We start from the raw sequence: 17,853 nt of genomic DNA on the forward strand, positions 1-17,853 counted from the left end.
TGTGTGAACAATGTTCCACTTTATATAAATGTTAGTAATTCAAAATGTGTCACAGAATGTAAATTTGTCGACGTTCTCGCTTCATGCAGGTCGGCGTTCAATCCCCGACCGTCCAAGTGGTTGGGCACCATTCCTTTCCTCCCCATGCCAATCTCGTATCCTTATCCTGACCCCTTCTCAGTGCTATATAGTCGTAATGGCTTGGTGCTTTCCTCTGATAACTTCCTCCCTCCAGGTAACGTCATAGATATCTTGCATCATTGCAGCAGCAAACACACCTTCGCTTATTGGTCATCCTTCTGACCTTATCGTGAACGCCTCCACTCATTGGTCGTGATGTGACGTCATCAACTGGCTTCACCAGCGTCCGTTAAACGTCCGTTTAACGCTACTTATCTCGTACATACATAAGAGATGTACTGTAATGTACGTCAAGAGACGTACTGTAAAGTACGTCTAGAGACGTACTTTATGGTTAATATATTGAGGGATTTAACACGTTACACCAGAAGTTTGATAGTTGATGAATACAAGTCGGAGATAAGGTAATATGAAGATATTAAATCCTTTGTTATATAATACTGGGGGTAGTAGAGGTGGTCGTGGGAGTAGTAGTAGTGGTAGTGGTAGTAGTAGTGGTGGTAGTGGTAGTATTGATAGTAGCATCATCATAATTATCATTAATGGTAGAATAAGTCCTGATAAGAGGCTTTTGGGTCCAAAAAACTGGCGGTAGAGCTGATCATGAGTTACGGTAGGTCTTAGAAAGTCCATAGATTTGCTTAATCTTGTGAGGAGTATGAACTGTGGTGTCCTTGATGGTACTGGATGGTAGTGTTGTGGTAAGTGACCATGGTTGGGATCTAAGACTTCTGTCAGTCGTTGCCAGAAGGAGAAGATTGAAGAAGGTCTACACACACACACACACACACACACACACACACACACACACACACACACACACACACACACACACACAAAGTGATGGGCTTAGGAAGTGATGTGGTGGAGGCTGACTCCATACACAGTTTCAAATGTAGATATGATAGAGCCCAATAGGCTCAGGAATCTGTACACCAGTTGATTGACAGTTGAGAGGCGGGACCAAAGAGCCAAAGCTCAACCCCCGCAAGCACAATTAGGTGAGTACACACACACACACACACGTCCTACGGAATTACTTACAGGTAACGAGTCAGAATATCATGGCTGAGGACAAGTTACCCAACACACGGATGAACTGGAAGTAAGGAGTTTTTTTGGTCCGTCTTGGAGACTTAGCCAGTCGTGACGACAAGAATGGGAGAGATATATGAGTCTCGTTCTTTCTTATTGCGGCATAATAAGAGGATGCTGGCTTAGAGCCACGTCACGCAGGTGTAGAGGAAGACACGTTCACGTCTGGTTTACTTCACTCCTCAGTGTACCAGTACGACACGCCCCTCTGTGTCCCTTATTCCTATGCTGTTGTTCAAAATATTTCCCCTGAGCCTATGTTGTCCCTCGTTGTTTCTCCCTGCCATGTTGTTCTTCGTTGCCATGTTGTTCCTCCTTGCCATGTTGTTCTTCGCTGCCATGTTGTTCCTACCTGCCATGTTGTTCTTCGTTGCCATGTTGTTCCTCCTTGCCATGTTGTTCTTCGCTGCCATGTTGTTCCTACCTGCCATGTTGTTCTTCGTTGCCATGTTGTTCCTCCTTGCCATGTTGTTCTTCGTTGCCATGTTGTTCCTCCTTGCCATGTTGTTCCTCCTTGCCATGTTGTTCTTCGTTGCCATGTTGTTCCTCCTTGCCATGTTGTTCCTCCTTGCCATGTTGTTCTTCGTTGCCATGTTGTTCCTCCTTGCCATGTTGTTCCTCCTTGCCATGTTGTTCTTCGCTGCCATGTTGTTCCTCCCTACCATGTTGTTCCTCCCTGCCATGTTGTTCTTCGCTGCCATGTTGTTCCTCCCTGCCATGTTGTTCTTCGCTGCCATGTTGTTCCTCGCTGCCATGTTGTTCCTCCCTGCCATGTTGTTCCTCCCTGCCATGTTGTTCCTCCTTGCCATGTTGTTCCTCCCTGCCATGTTGTTCCTCGTTGCCATGTTGTTCTTCGCTGCCATGTTGTTCCTCCTTGCCATGTTGTTCCTCCCTGCCATGTTGTTCCTCGTTGCCATGTTGTTCCTCCCTGCCATGTTGTTCTTCGCTGCCATGTTGTTCCTCGCTGCCATGTTGTTCCTCCCTGCCATGTTGTTCTTCGCTGCCATGTTGTTCCTCCTTGCCATGTTGTTCCTCCTTGCCATGTTGTTCCTCGTTGCCATGTTGTTCCTCCCTGCCATGTTGTTCTTCGCTGCCATGTTGTTCCTCCCTGCCATGTTGTTCCTCCCTGCCATGTTGTTCTTCGCTGCCATGTTGTTCCTCCCTGCCATGTTGTTCTTCGCTGCCATGTTGTTCCTCGCTGCCATGTTGTTCCTCCCTGCCATGTTGTTCTTCGCTGCCATGTTGTTCCTCCCTGCCATGTTGTTCTTCGCTGCCATGTTGTTCCTCCCTGCCATGTTGTTCTTCGCTGCCATGTTGTTCCTCGCTGCCATGTTGTTCCTCCCTGCCATGTTGTTCCTCCCTGCCATGTTGTTCCTCCCTGCCATGTTGTTCCTCCCTGCCATGTTGTTCCTCCCTGCCATGTTGTTCCTCCCTGCCATGTTGTTCCTCCCTGCCATGTTGTTCTTCGCTGCCATGTTGTTCCTCCTTGCCATGTTGTTCCTCGTTGCCATGTTGTTCCTCCCTGCCATGTTGTTCCTCCCTGCCATGTTGTTCTTCGTTGCCATGTTGTTCCTCGCTGCCATGTTGTTCCTCCTTGCCATGTTGTTCTTCGTTGCCATGTTGTTCTTCGTTGCCATGTTGTTCCTCCTTGCCATGTTGTTCTTCGTTGCCATGTTGTTCTTCGTTGCCATGTTGTTCCTCCCTGCCATGTTGTTCCTCCCTGCCATGTTGTTCTTCGGTGCCATGTTGTTCCTCCCTGCCATGTTGTTCCTCCCTGCCATGTTGTTCTTCGCTGCCATGTTGTTCCTCCCTGCCATGTTGTTCCTCCCTGCCATGTTGTTCTTCGTTGCCATGTTGTTCTTCGCTGCCATGTTGTTCCTCCCTGCCATGTTGTTCTTCGTTGCCATGTTGTTCTTCGCTGCCATGTTGTTCCTCCTTGCCATGTTGTTCCTCCTTGCCATGTTGTTCTTCGTTGCCATGTTGTTCCTCCCTGCCATGTTGTTCTTCGCTGCCATGTTGTTCCTACCTGCCATGTTGTTCTTCGTTGCCATGTTGTTCTTCGTTGCCATGTTGTTCTTCGCTGCCATGTTGTTCCTCCCTGCCATGTTGTTCCTCCCTGCCATGTTGTTCCTCCCTGCCATGTTGTTCTTCGTTGCCATGTTGTTCTTCGCTGCCATGTTGTTCCTCCTTGCCATGTTGTTCCTCGTTGCCATGTTGTTCCTCCCTGCCATGTTGTTCCTCCCTGCCATGTTGTTCTTCGTTGCCATGTTGTTCCTCGCTGCCATGTTGTTCCTCCCTGCCATGTTGTTCCTCCCTGCCATGTTGTTCCTCCCTGCCATGTTGTTCTTCGTTGCCATGTTGTTCCTCGCTGCCATGTTGTTCCTCGCTGCCATGTTGTTCCTCCCTGCCATGTTGTTCCTCCCTGCCATGTTGTTCTTCGCTGCCATGTTGTTCCTACCTGCCATGTTGTTCTTCGTTGCCATGTTGTTCTTCGTTGCCATGTTGTTCTTCGCTGCCATGTTGTTCCTCCCTGCCATGTTGTTCCTCCCTGCCATGTTGTTCTTCGTTGCCATGTTGTTCCTCGCTGCCATGTTGTTCCTCCCTGCCATGTTGTTCCTCCCTGCCATGTTGTTCTTCGGTGCCATGTTGTTCCTCCCTGCCATGTTGTTCCTCCCTGCCATGTTGTTCTTCGCTGCCATGTTGTTCCTCCCTGCCATGTTGTTCCTCCCTGCCATGTTGTTCTTCGGTGCCATGTTGTTCCTCCCTGCCATGTTGTTCCTCCCTGCCATGTTGTTCTTCGTTGCCATGTTGTTCCTCCCTGCCATGTTGTTCCTCATATGACCTTTGCCATCAAGAGTTGTTGTTGTTGTTTTAGATTCAGCTACTGGGAACCAAAAGTTCCAAGTAGCACGGGCTATGGCGATCCCGTAGTGGACTTATTTGGCACAGGAGCGGTGCTGTAGCTCTTGTCTCATCATCATCATCAACAGTTGTTGTTGTTTTAGATTCAGCTACTCGGAACTTAAATGTCAATGTAGCATGGGCTATGGCGAGCCCGTAATCATCCCTCATCAAGATTGATTGATTGATGAAGATTAAGCCATCCAAAAGGTGGCACGGGTATGAATAGCCCGTAAGTGGTGGCCCTTTTGAGCCATTACCAATATCGAGAGCTGATACTGGAGATCTGTGGAGGTGCGAATGCACCCTGCATGACGGGAGATGTCTCCTTTGTGAATGTGTTAAGATGAAGATGAAGCCACCCAAAAGGTGGCACGGGCATGAATAGCCCGTAAGTGGTGGCCCTTTTGAGCCATCACCAGTATCAATAAATGATACTGGAGATCTGTGGAGGTGCGACTGCACCCTACGTGACGGGAGATGTCTCCCGTGCCTCATCAAGAGATAAACGTCCTGTAATAAAGAGGTCTGGTGGTGAGGTGACTGGCCCGGATCCGTGCAACAGACTCCACACCACCAACCACTTGGGCTGGACGGTAGAGCGACGGTCTCGCTTCATGCAGGTCGGCGTTCAATCCCCGACCATCCAAGTGGTTGGGGACTATACCTTCCCCACCGTCCCATCCCAAATCCTTATCCTGACCCCTTCCAAGTGTAATATAGTCGTAATTTCTTGGCACTTTCCCATTACGGGCTTACCATAGCCCGTGCTACATGGACATTTCGTTCTGAATAGCTAAATCTAAAACCACAACAACATTTTGATAATTCCTGATAATTCCCTCCGTCCGTCCTCACCCCGGCCGACCGACTCTGGGGAAGGCGTGGGCGATGGGGTGGCGGCCGGGTGGCGGGAAGTGCCGGCTGTGTCACCCGCGTCGTCGTCGTACGCATCACGCATCTGCTTTCCGTTTCCGGAACCACACTTAGCGCGGGCGGTACTCACTGGCGCTAGCCGGCGCCCGGTTATACGCTTTCCTGCAGGAGCCACACCAGCGCCAGGAGCAACACCGCCGCCAGGAGCCACACCGCCGCCAGGAGCCACACCGCCGCCAGGAGCCACACCGCCGCCAGGAGCCACACCGCCGTCACCTGTGCTCGACCTACCATCTTGATTTCTTTTATAAATGTTTTGGGTCTCGTTGGTGCAGTGGCTACGTTCTCGACTCAAAACTGAGGGTACTGGGTACGATCCCGGGACGGAATAGAAATGATTTGGCACGTTTCCTTTTATCTGATGCACCTGTTCACCCAGCAGTAAACCCAGGTGGAGTTACGCATCTGTTGTGGGGGTTGCATCCTTGGGGGAGACCCTTGATGAAGCCTAAAGTATCTTGGTCATTAAAAAAATTGAATTTTATATTTGCTTAATACCAATAGAAATAGGCTTTAAAAGTAAAGGCAAACGAAGCTTAATACTACACACATAGAGAACAACTTACCAAATTTCATTCACTTGGACCATCGGAACCTCGAACTGGAGACCACAAAAGCACCAGTGTGTTGCTCTACCTACTGAGCCACCAGCACCCACTATAATGAAGACACCAGAGACACCAATCTGCTCTCCAACTGGAACTTTAGGCCTTCCCTCGGGTGTCACTGAGGCTTGTAGGTGTCAGGTGACACACGTCTAAGTCATGCATAATATCATGGATAATAACATTTCATTCACTTGGATCATCGTAGCATCAAACCGCGGACCACAAAAGCAGCAGTCTGAGGTTCTAACTACTGAGTCATCTTACCAAACGATATACTTCGGTGTGTATACTCTTTAAAGATGGAATTGATAAGTACTTTTCTTAAAATCCACTCCTTAAATTGTTTGTAATACACTAAGTTTTCCGTAAACAAACAGCCAACAACGTGAAACACTTTGAATAAGCAATTCTGCATGGAACTTGCAATCCTGCACTTGAAAAACACATCAAAATGTAAAAAAAGTATAGATATATGCAAAACGACTTGTTCCTGAGCTAAGGTACTGAACTAAATGGAAATACTGAAGGAGATGAACCTCTCCACATTAGAGGTATTGTGGGGACATGATATAAACATACAAGGTTCTAAGTGGAACCGACAAAGACGACAATGAATGTTCAATATGAGGAACAGCGGAACTAGGCGGTATGGGTGGAAACTAAAAACAAATAAGTCACCAATATAACAGAAAGAACTTTAGAGTAAGATTTGTATATAAATTGTATGCAAATTTTCTGCTATATTGATACATAGTTGTTATATGTTAAGATTTTGGGCATAAAACCTCTGTGTTTGGGTTCTGTTGTGAATTTTTGTTTCAATTTAATCACCCAAACTCTTGGGCTGGACGATAGAGCGACGGTCTCGCTTCATACAGGTCGGTGTTCAATCCCCGACCGTCCACAAATGGTTGTGCACCATTTCTTCCCCCCGTCCCACCCCAAATCCTTATCCTGACCCCCCCCCCTTTTCTAGTACTATATAGTCGTAATGGCTTGGTGCTTTCTTCTGATAACTCCCTCCTCAGGTTATGTTCGCCCAAGCTGTGGCCGACTCGAAAGACGCTTTATAAATGTTAACGCATTTGCTTGAAATTAATTAATATAGATGTATATTATAATTTTGTGTGTATATAAGCCTAAGACAGGTTAGGTTAGGTGTTTTGCTCGTACTGGTAATTATTACCCATAAACAAGGGGTTCGGGAACAGGTTTAATGGCTACTGTAATTATTACTACTTCTACTACTGCTACTATTGCACTTCTACTTCTACCACAACTACTACTATCGCTGCTGAAACTATTGCTACTAACACTCCTACGAGTCATAATATGGGTTCACGTCAGAAGATAAATATTCTCGCAGGATTTTTTTGTCATGACATTTGTCCTTCAGAGACATGAAGAATGGCGTGGTTACAACGGGAGAGGAGAGCGTAATTACCGCCCCTGACGGGGGCCATGCCGGGGCCCTTCTGGGGGCCAGGGCCCTCCTGGGGACCAGGGCCCTCCCGGGGGACACGCCCCGCTGCACAGAACAAAGGATTCAGACGCTCTTTGATATCACCTCACGCAAATATAGCTCATCATGATGACATAACATCATGATGATAACATGATGATGCCTTTCTATCTGCTAAATCTGCGTCTAGATAACCCCCCTTTGTCTCTGTTGTCAAATCTATTTTGATTCAAACACAGAGGCCTGAAAGGAGAGAAATCACATACTCAAAGGTTTAAACCAGCAGTGGGTAAAAAAATTCCGATCCCTGCAGATCTGACGCATATATATGGGCAGCACAAAACGTTCACCGGAATGTGTGACGCTATAATTGCCCGGATTATACGGATGTATAATTATAGGATGAGCCAGGATCAGGTTCAACAACTGTTACCTGTTGCAGGTGGCTGCAAGTGACTGTTTACTCATTCCTCAGAGCAGGAACTGGGGGTCATGATCGAATGGTCAGGAACTAGATCCCTTAAGGACCTTCTACACGACCTACACCTTGTGTGGACCCCCTAGTACTTGTCTAAACACTTGGGTGTCCCTCCTCATTCCACCCCTAGTGTGGACCCCCTTGACCTGTGGGGGGGGGGGGGGGTCCACCCCTTGTGTGGGTTCCTTGTTTTAGTTCCTACTCATGTGAAGCGGTGTTGGTGTATTGTTAAATACATCGTCACTGTATTTGTTGATACAGTATCGATATATAATTGGCATGAGAAAATAACATGTCGTGGTCTAGTGGCTTGAAGCGTGTGCGTGGGAACATCCACTACTCAGGTTCGAACCCTCATCACCGCCCCTACGGATTTTCTCATTGATGCGGTGGCGTTAGTGTGATTTCTCTCTCTCTGTGTATAATTGATATGTTATTCAGATATCACTAATGCATTCATGATGAGTAACACACGACTCATGATGAGTAAGTAACACATCACTGTTATTAAGGTATTAATGAGCTCTTAATACCATCTCGGTGACCTGTTAATTACGTGTTCCTGAAATATTAAGCGATCGCAACATGGAAGCAAATCTATTCGTGACGCATTCATGACGTATTTGTGACGTGGGCGGAGTATTGCGACGTAGTAGGGACCTGTTGGCCGAGAATGACATTTTTGATGACGTAGTTGTGGCGTGTAAGTGACGCGTTTGTGACGTAAGAGTGACGTGGTCGCCAGGTAGGCACATTCTTATGCCCAACGTTTCGAGGTGACGCAGAGGCGCCAAGACGGCCAGGTAAACAAAGACTGTCTCTGTGTTGAGCGGCGGAAGAGTTGTTTATCTCTTGGCTCCGCTCATCGCTCTCTTATTCTCGCTTTTGCTCTAGTGTCAGTTCGATTCTGATAATTATATGTATATCTGCCCGAAACGCTTTGCGTAATAGTGGCTTTAGGCATTGTATGTACTAGCTCTATCTATAAAGTCAACAAACTTTGTAAAATCTCTTTATGTATGTACCTTACCTAAATAAAAATTATTATTATTATTATTATTATTATTATTATTATTATTATTATTATTATTATTATTATTATCTACATATTCTTTTTGGTTATGTGGTTAATGTGTAAAGGGTTATTTCTATCTTCTCAATATGAGGCACCACCACAATCTCTATCCTACTACTAGTATTACATCAGCGACAACCACTGGGAACATATACCACCATCACTAACATCACCCCCCTAGCTACCACCATCACTAACATCACCCCCCTAGCTACCACCATCAATTCCTTATATTGTTTATAACTTACAAGTCATTACAGAATAGCAATATATTCCTCAGATGCTGACAGTAAGTCCCAGTGTATATATGTATGTATATGTGTGTGTGTGCATGTATAAATATGTGCATATTAAACAATTTAATAACTTCACAAGATTGGTAATTGCCTAGCTCAATGAACTGTGAGGTTCACTTATTGAACCCATTGTGTGTGCCTCTGAAAACCTTACCGCCAGCGACCACTGGATGGGTATGAGGTCTAGTATCGTTCTCGGGAGGGGGTATGGGGTCAACTACCGTCCAGGGGATGGGTATGGGGTCCACTACCGTCGAGGGGATGGGTATGGGGTCCACGGGAGGGGTATGGGGTCCACTACCGTCAAGGGGATGGGTATGGGGGTCCACTACCGCTCACAGGAGGGGTATGGGGTCCACTACCGCTCACGGGAGGGGTATGGGTCCACTACCGTTTACAGGAGGGGTATAGGGTCCACCACCGTTTACAGGAGGGATATGGGGTCCTCTACCGCTCACAGGAGGGATATAGGGTTCAGTACCGCTCACGGGAGGAGTATAGGGTGCATAATAAATGACTAAACAAAAACAGCTTCATCTGGGTACAAGTGACAGGATGAACAACCCAGCGGATTTTCGTCCTATTGCAAGACTCTTGTACATGCTGCTATAGCGGCATATCCTCACTTACAAGACGAGTGACACTACCCAATAAACTCCCCTCTTTGTCGACCAAAACTAAAACCCCCCAAAAAAAACAATGGTGACAAAGGTTACAAGAGCCACTAACAAAGGTAGAGTCCCACTGGTCATGTTTCCCGCTACCCTGACACTGTCCTCCTGAGTCTGACCTGTGACTCAGGTGGCCCAGGGCAGATCCAAGCGCGTGCGGGCTTTGTTAGGTGTTTCTTCATTTCCTGGGCGTAACATCGACCCTCTGGAAGAGTGACTCGTGCCTCAGCTCTCTCACGGAAATTACTCGGAGCTGTGGACGGCAGTGATGGTGCTCAATGTCTTATCTGTATCACTGGGTATTATTATTATTATTATTATTATAATTATTATTATTATTATTATTATTATTATTATTATTATTATTATTATTAAATATTCCAAGGAGTGCTGTGTGTGAACTTCTAACCTTTGGTCGTTCTTATGATAGCTTGAGAGTGGCTCTCAGCTCTCACACGAGTCTTGAACTATCAACAACTCTTGGTTGCAGACTTGCTGTCTTCATGGTAGGCTTGATCAAGAGCTGTCTTCATGGTAGGCCTGATCAAGAGCTGTCTGCATGGTAGGCCTGATAAGAGCTGTCTTCATGGTAGGTTTGACCAAGAGCTGTCATCATGGTAAGCTTGACCAAGAGCTGTCATCATGGTAAGCTTGACCAAGAGCTGTCATCATGGTAGGCTTGACCAAGAGCTGTCTTCATGGTAGACCTGACCAAGAGCTGTCTTCATGGTAGGCTTGACCAAGAGCTGTCTTGATGGTAGGCTTGACCAAGAGCTGTCATCATGGTAGGCCTGACCAAGAGTTGTCTTCATGGTAGGCTTGACCAAGAGCTGTCTTCATGGTAGACCTGACCAAGAGCTGTCATCATGGTAGGCTTGACCAAGAGCTGTCATCATGGTAGACCCCCCCCCCCCCGCCACCCCCCCCCCCCAGCGTGGAGAGCCGTAAGCGCCAGTTCATCTGACTGTAAACATTACATCAGTCACAATAACATTCCTGTAACTCCTGTGAATTTAACCCCCTCAAGATTTTGCATCATGTCTGGTAAGAGTAGCGGCGGATGTTGCGTTACGTGACGGAGCGTCACATACGCCAGGCTAAGCTGCTTCTTGGAAGGTCTTCGTGCTGTTATACACGTTGCGATCTTATGCTTGACGGGAGATACATGTTGCAACCCTGTGTTGGACGGGAGATACATGTTGCAACCCTGTGTTGGACGGGAGATACATGTTGCAACCCTGTGTTGGACGCGAGATACATGTTGCAACCCTGTGTTGGACGGGAGATACATGTTGCAACCCTGTGTTGGACGGGAGATACATGTTGCAAACCTGTGTTGGACGGGAGATACATGTTGCAACCCTGTGTTTGACGCAAGACACATGTTGTAACCCTCTGTTTGAAGCGAGACACATGTTGTAACCCTGTGTTGGACGCAAGATACATGTTGCAACCCTGTGTTGGACGGGAGATACATGTTGCAACCCTGTGTTGGACGGGAGATACATGTTGCAACCCTGTGTTGGACGCGAGATACATGTTGCAACCCTGTGTTGGACGCGAGATACATGTTGCAACCCTGTGTTGGACGGGAGATACATGTTGCAACCCTGTGTTGGACGGGAGATACATGTTGCAACCCTGTGTTTGACGCAAGACACATGTTGTAACCCTCTGTTTGAAGCGAGACACATGTTGTAACCCTGTGTTGGACGCAAGATACATGTTGCAACCCTGTGTTGGACGGGAGATACATGTTGCAACCCTGTGTTGGACGGGAGATACATGTTGCAACCCTGTGTTGGACGCGAGATACATGTTGCAACCCTGTGTTGGACGCGAGATACATGTTGCAACCCTGTGTTGGACGGGAGATACATGTTGCAACCCTGTGTTGGACGGGAGATACATGTTGCAACCCTGTGTTGGACGCGAGATACATGTTGCAACCCTGTGTTGGACGCGAGATACATGTTGCAGCCCTGTGTTGGACGGGAGATACATGTTGCAAACCTGTGTTGGACGCGAGATACATGTTGCAAACCTTTGTTTGACGCGAGATACATGTTGCAACCCTGTTTTGGACGTGAGATACATGTTGCAAACCTGTGTTTGATGCGAGATACATGTTGCAACACTGTGTTGGACGTGAGATACATGTTGCAACCCTGTTTTGGACGTGAGATACATGTTGCAAACCTGTGTTGGACGCAAGATACATGTTGCAACCCTGTGTTTGAAGCAAGACATATGTTGCAACCCTGTGTTTGACGCAAGATACATGTTGTAACCCTGTGTTTGACGCAAGATACATGTTGTAACCATGTGTTTGACGCAAGACACATGTTGTAACCCTGTGTTTGACGCAAGATACATGTTGTAACTCTGTGTTGGACGCGAGATACATGTTGCAACCCTGTGTTTGACGCAAGATACATGTTGTAACCCTGTGTTTGACGCAAGACACATGTTGTAACCCTGTGTTTGACGCAAGACACATGTTGTAACCCTGTGTTTGACGCAAGATACATGTTGTAACCCTGTGTTTGACGCAAGACACATGTTGTAACTCTGTGTTTGACGCAAGACACATATTGTAACCCTGTGTTTGACGCGAGATACATGTTGTAACCCTGTGTTTGACGCAAGATACATGTTGCAACTCTGTGTTGGATGGTGAGTTACGGGCTATTCATGCCCATGCCTCCTCTTGTGTGGCTCAATCTTCATCTCTCAATCTGACGGTGGTGGGTGTGGTGGTTGTGTTGGTAGATGATATGGTGGTAGGTGTGGTGACGGGTGTGGTAGAACGTATTCACCTAATTGTGCTGGGGGGGGGGGGGGTTGAACGTCGGCTCTTTGGTCCCGCCTCTCAACCATCAATCAGCTGGTGTACTGATACCTGATCCTATACAACCCGTTCTCGCACTTTCGTATAGTCAATATTGACTTATTAAATACGTGAATATGTGACATACTAATTTATTGTGAATATTTTAGTTTACTTTGAAAAGCTTTGTAGAAAACACCGACCTTACCTAACCTTCGTAGTATGTTAAGATAAGCATCTTATTGCTTCGTAATTACAATTATTACTTAACCTATTATAGGTATAGGTTAAGTAATAATTGTAATTACGAAGCAATAAGATGCTTATCTTAACATACTAAGAAGGTTAGGTAAGGTCGGTGTTTTCTATGAAGCTTTTCAAGGTAAACAAAAATATTCACAATAAATTAGTATGTCACATATGCACTTATTTAATAAGTCAATATTGACTGTAAGAAAGTGCGAGAACGGGTTGTCCTATTAGTGTAGTGCAGGGTGTGGTGGGGGTGGAGGGGGGCTTCGTCAGCTCCCCAGTTTAGAGTAAAATCCCCCTAAACGTTTCCCCGGGAAAGTTCCCGTCTCCTGTCCTGCCCCAAGGGCGGCGCCCCTGAGAGCCATGTGACTTTCTTAGTACATGCACTCGTAATATTAACTTGACCCTCTCTCTCTCTCTCTCTCTCTCTCTCTCTCTCTCTCTCTCTCTCTCTCTCTCTCTCTCTCTCTCTCTCTCTCTCTCTCCCTCTCTGTCTGTCTCTGTCTGTCTTTGTCTGTCTTTGTCTCTCTGTCTCTCTGTCTCTCTCTCTGTCTGTCTGTCTGTCTCTCTCTCTCTCTCTCTCTCTCTCTCTCTCTCTCTCTCTCTCTCTCTCTCTCTCTCTCTCTCTCTCTCTCTCTCTCTCTCTCTCTCTCTCTCTCTCTCTCTCTCTCCCCCACACATACACACCACACACACACACACACACACACACACACACACACACACACACACACACACACACACACACACACACACACACACACACACACACACACACACACACACACACACACACTACACTGTTAGTGTAGATATGACAGAGCCCGATAGGCTCATGAATCTGTACACCTGTTGATTGACGGTTGAGAGGCGGGACCAAAGAGCCAGAGCTCAACCCCCGCAAACACAACTAGGTGAGTACAACTAGGTGAGTACACACACACACACACACACACACACACATTCACATTAACCCGTTTGTATCCGCGAGAATCTCAGTAGGAACCAAAAGGAGGATTCGAACCAGTATTCTTAGTATTCTTCAACCCTCTATCTCACCCACCGCTGACTACTCCTGGGGGGGGAGGGGGAGGGTGTTCATGTCCCGTAGGGGGGATAGAGTGTCACAGGAAGCTCCAGAGATATGATATCTTACTCCAAGATATCATACATATATACTTTGTGAGATATTTATGTTCTACGGTTCAACCTGATATTGTGTAATATTCCGGTTTGTACGATATCATATCTTGTTTGATCTCGTTGGATATCGTTATCGTTAATTATCCTACCACACCTCATAGCAGGATATCGTTATCCAGTTCATCTTAGGATATAATATAGTGCTTCACTTCATCCTATGGCACCATATCTAGTTCAGTGTAAGATATCACACCTACTTCAGCTAAAGATATCACACCTCATTGAATTTAATATATCATGCCTCGTTGAGTTTAAAATATCATACCTCGTTGAGTTTAAGATATCATACACTTCATTTCACCCTAAGATATCATAAAGCCTAAGATATATATCAGTTCACCCTAAGATATTTAAAGATACATCGTTGTAAATTTAATTCTAAGATATTTAAAAAAAAAATTGTACATTGTCTTCTAGAGTAAAATATAATTTCTCACCTAAATTTAGATGCTCAAGAATTTTTGAAGTACACCTTAGAATTTAGAAATATTTTTCCATGACAACCTAAGCAATATTTATCCTGGGATAAATATTAATTTATCCTGGGATATATATATATATATATATATATATATATATATATATATATATATATATATATATATATATATATATATATATATATATATATATATATATATATATCCCAGGATAAATTAGACGTAATCTAAGTAGTGTTAGCATATCCCAGGATAAACTTTTTCGTTACTGTTTTATGAAGAACGGAATTGTAATTAATGTATATTCCTGTTTTTAAGTATTGCAGTTCTGTATATAGTTAGGCCTAGGGAAGGTTTGGTTAGGCATTATGGTTGTGTTGGCAATGTTTTGTATTCTTCAATACAGGCGGGAAGCGTTGAGAAATTGAATTCGAAGACAATCATTTGTGAGGAAGACAAAACAAAGGGTCGTCTGGTTCATAACGTGTAAGTCAATACTGATGTATTCAAGCTACGTAAGTCAGTATTTGACTTATAACGTGGGCTAGAGGATGGGATAGTTGTGAGTCTTTGTATACTACAGTGGTTTGTAATTTGTATAGGAGGGCCGAGCGGTGGATTAACTAGCCCCCCGGGCTACTATTCCAAGTAGCACGGGCTATGGTGAGCCCATAGTAGACTTACCTGGGGCCAGATTCACGAAGCAGTTACGCAAGTACTTACGAACGTGGTCATGTTTCCTCAATCTTTGACGGCTTTGGATATATTTATCAAACAGTTTACAAGCATGAAAACATCACAATCAACTGTTGTTATTGTCATAAACAGCCTCCTGGTGCTTCGGAGCTCATTAACGGTTTAATAATTGTAAACAAAGCCGCCAAAGATTGAGAAAAGATGTACAGGTTCGTAAGTGCTTGCGTAACGGCTTCGTGAATCTGGCCCCAGGCACAGGCGCGGGGCTGTGTATATTCTGGCGCCACCAGTCTGAATTTTTAGACTGGAGTTCTGGGAGTATTGTGTTTCGGTATTACTGGTTGTTTCAAGATGTCCCCTGAGTGGTTGAGTGAGTCAGAGTACCTCGTGATAGTCTCTCAACACGTGACGTAATGTTGACGAGTGGACTGGAATCTCCCACAGTTACGACACTATGTTTCACTGTATCTATAACCTCCCAGGTTGACCCTAACACACACACACACACACACACACACACACACACACAGGATAACACTAGGTATGATAGGGAAATAGGATCATAGTCATTGCTGTAAACAACCGATGCTCGAAAGGCGGGATCCAAGAGTCAGTGCTCGATCCTGTAGACACAATTAGGTGAGTATACACACACACACACACACACACACACACACACACACACACACACACATATGGAACTCACACACTCTGGAGATATAATTGTGACATAAGATACTAAGAGGTATGCAAACTGTTCTAAGAGAAGCAGAAGGAGAGGTCGAAGATGGAAACAGGAATACGAACGAGGGGAAGGAAATCCATAAGGAAATATGCATTCAGTGAGCTAATGGGCTACTGAACATAGGGCATGTACAGGACAGAGAGGAGATGCTGGCAAGCACAGTCCAAAACATAAAGAGCAAAAATTGGAAAACATTATTAGGAAATCAAACATGCAAATAAAAAACAAAACTGCAGTTAGCCTACTCGCGCTAGACAGATCGAGTCAAACAGGACTTTTCTAAGTCCTGTGTGACTGGAACCGGGATCCAAGATATACAAAAATATTCTCAAAACCAGCCTGTCCTCAACAACAAAGGCCCGCGAAATGCTCGTTAATCCAGCGCCCAAACCCACTGTTTACACAACCCGTCCTCGGACCAAGTCCATTCTATCCAGCGTTCGACCCCCAAAACGCATTCATAATTTGTGACATTATGTTCACTCAAAACAGAACCTTTCTCAAAATATAAATTAACATTATTATACACTAGCATATTGTGAATATTTAGGCACTGGTTAGGTTCAAGTTCAAGTTCAGGTATGTTTATTGAGACAAGAAAGATATACATTTCAAAGGGATAGAGTAGCTTAGGCTATTTCTACCCCCATCCTTCCCCAGGTTAGGTGTTTAGGTTCTGTTGGCGATTATTTGTATTTGTAGCACGTGGGCGAAGCATTTACAGCGTTGTGGTTCGAACAAAATTCGTCAGTGAAGCACTTGTTCCGGAAGTGTTCGAACGAAATCAGTTGTGAGTCGTGTGTAAACAGTTTTCCATTAAAAAAACAGGGGGTTTGGCGGGTGCATGGAATCACTTTTGGGTCTTTGTTTGGAGGACGAACTGTATGTTGGAACCACAACGCTGTAAATGCTTGACCCACGTACTACAAATACAAATAATCGACAACAGAACCTAAACACCTAACCTAACCTAACTTATGCCTATATATATGCACAATATGCTAATATATTACAATATTAATTTCTATTTGAGAAAATTCCCGTTTTGAACGAACAACATGTTAAAATTTATGAATGCGTCTGTGGGGTCGACCGCTGGATGTAATGGACTTGAGTCGAGGACGGGTTGATATATCAGTCCATCCTCCTAAAATGAAAATACATATAGTAATTAAATTAAATTAATTAAATTATTTTTTTTTTATTCAGGAAAAGTACATACATAGTTGATTTACAAATATAATGTTAGACTTATAGATAGAGCTAGTACATACAGCCTCTAATACGCACAGCGTTCTGGGCATGTGGTCGATCGTCCAAATATGGACGAGATGGACCAATAGGAAGTAGACGAACGTGGGCCGTGACGAGGATTCGAACCTGCGTCCGAGAGCATCCGAGACGCTGCCTTAATCGACTTGTGGATTTGTTCATTTGATGCATCACGCAATTGTGATTTCTGTGTGTAAGGAAGTAGACGTTTGTATTAGTGAATTTGGCCAAACCGGAAAAGCTTTTTATATTTATGTTGCTACTGCAACCTAACCTAAGCTAACCATCCTAGACCTAACGTGTGCTATCTAAGGCCTGATATAGTACATATATGTGCTATTCCAGGCCTAGAAATATGTAAATTTTAAGTTTGGTTTTAGCTTTATATTTTTTCCAGAATCTGTAAAGTGAACAGCACCAAATTTGTCTTTCCATTTGTCTATCATGTCGATATTTGTACCATCGTCTTCATAGCTACAAAAGATACATTTAAAGATCCTCAAACGTCGCGGCCTGGCTTCGTACATTCCAATGACATCCGTCAGCGGTAGGAGGCTGGCTGCTGGCTTCGTACGTTTGAGGGACATCCTACAGCAGCTAGAGGATAACTTCGAACGTTTGAGGGACATCCTACAGCAGCTGGAGGATAACTTCGTCCAATATAATGGCCTCCTTCATTAGCGGCTGGAGCCTGGTTTAGTGCTTTCCATTGGCATGATTGCAACTGGAGCCTTACACGTTCCAGCAAATGA

General features: G+C 45.1%; 2 protein-coding genes across 4 annotated transcripts in view; both read right to left on the reverse strand.

The window, feature by feature from the left end:
- Positions 1 to 17,853, reverse strand: part of LOC123770716 (TRIO and F-actin-binding protein) — an 86,600-nt gene that overhangs the window by 47,630 nt on the left and 21,117 nt on the right. The gene's annotated exons all lie outside the window — the stretch shown is intronic.
- On the reverse strand, positions 1,657 to 5,098 carry LOC123770867 (uncharacterized protein DDB_G0290685-like). The gene is made up of 4 exons (XM_069306085.1): positions 5,010 to 5,098; positions 3,695 to 4,078; positions 3,263 to 3,658; positions 1,657 to 3,226 (listed from the first exon to the last, which is right to left on the reverse strand). Exons 1-4 carry the CDS (start codon positions 5,096 to 5,098, stop codon positions 1,657 to 1,659), a joined length of 2,439 nt encoding a protein of 812 aa, XP_069162186.1.

The sequence above is a fragment of the Procambarus clarkii genome, chromosome 56 (assembly GCF_040958095.1).
Source record: "Procambarus clarkii isolate CNS0578487 chromosome 56, FALCON_Pclarkii_2.0, whole genome shotgun sequence".
Lineage (NCBI taxonomy): Eukaryota > Metazoa > Arthropoda > Malacostraca > Decapoda > Cambaridae > Procambarus > Procambarus clarkii.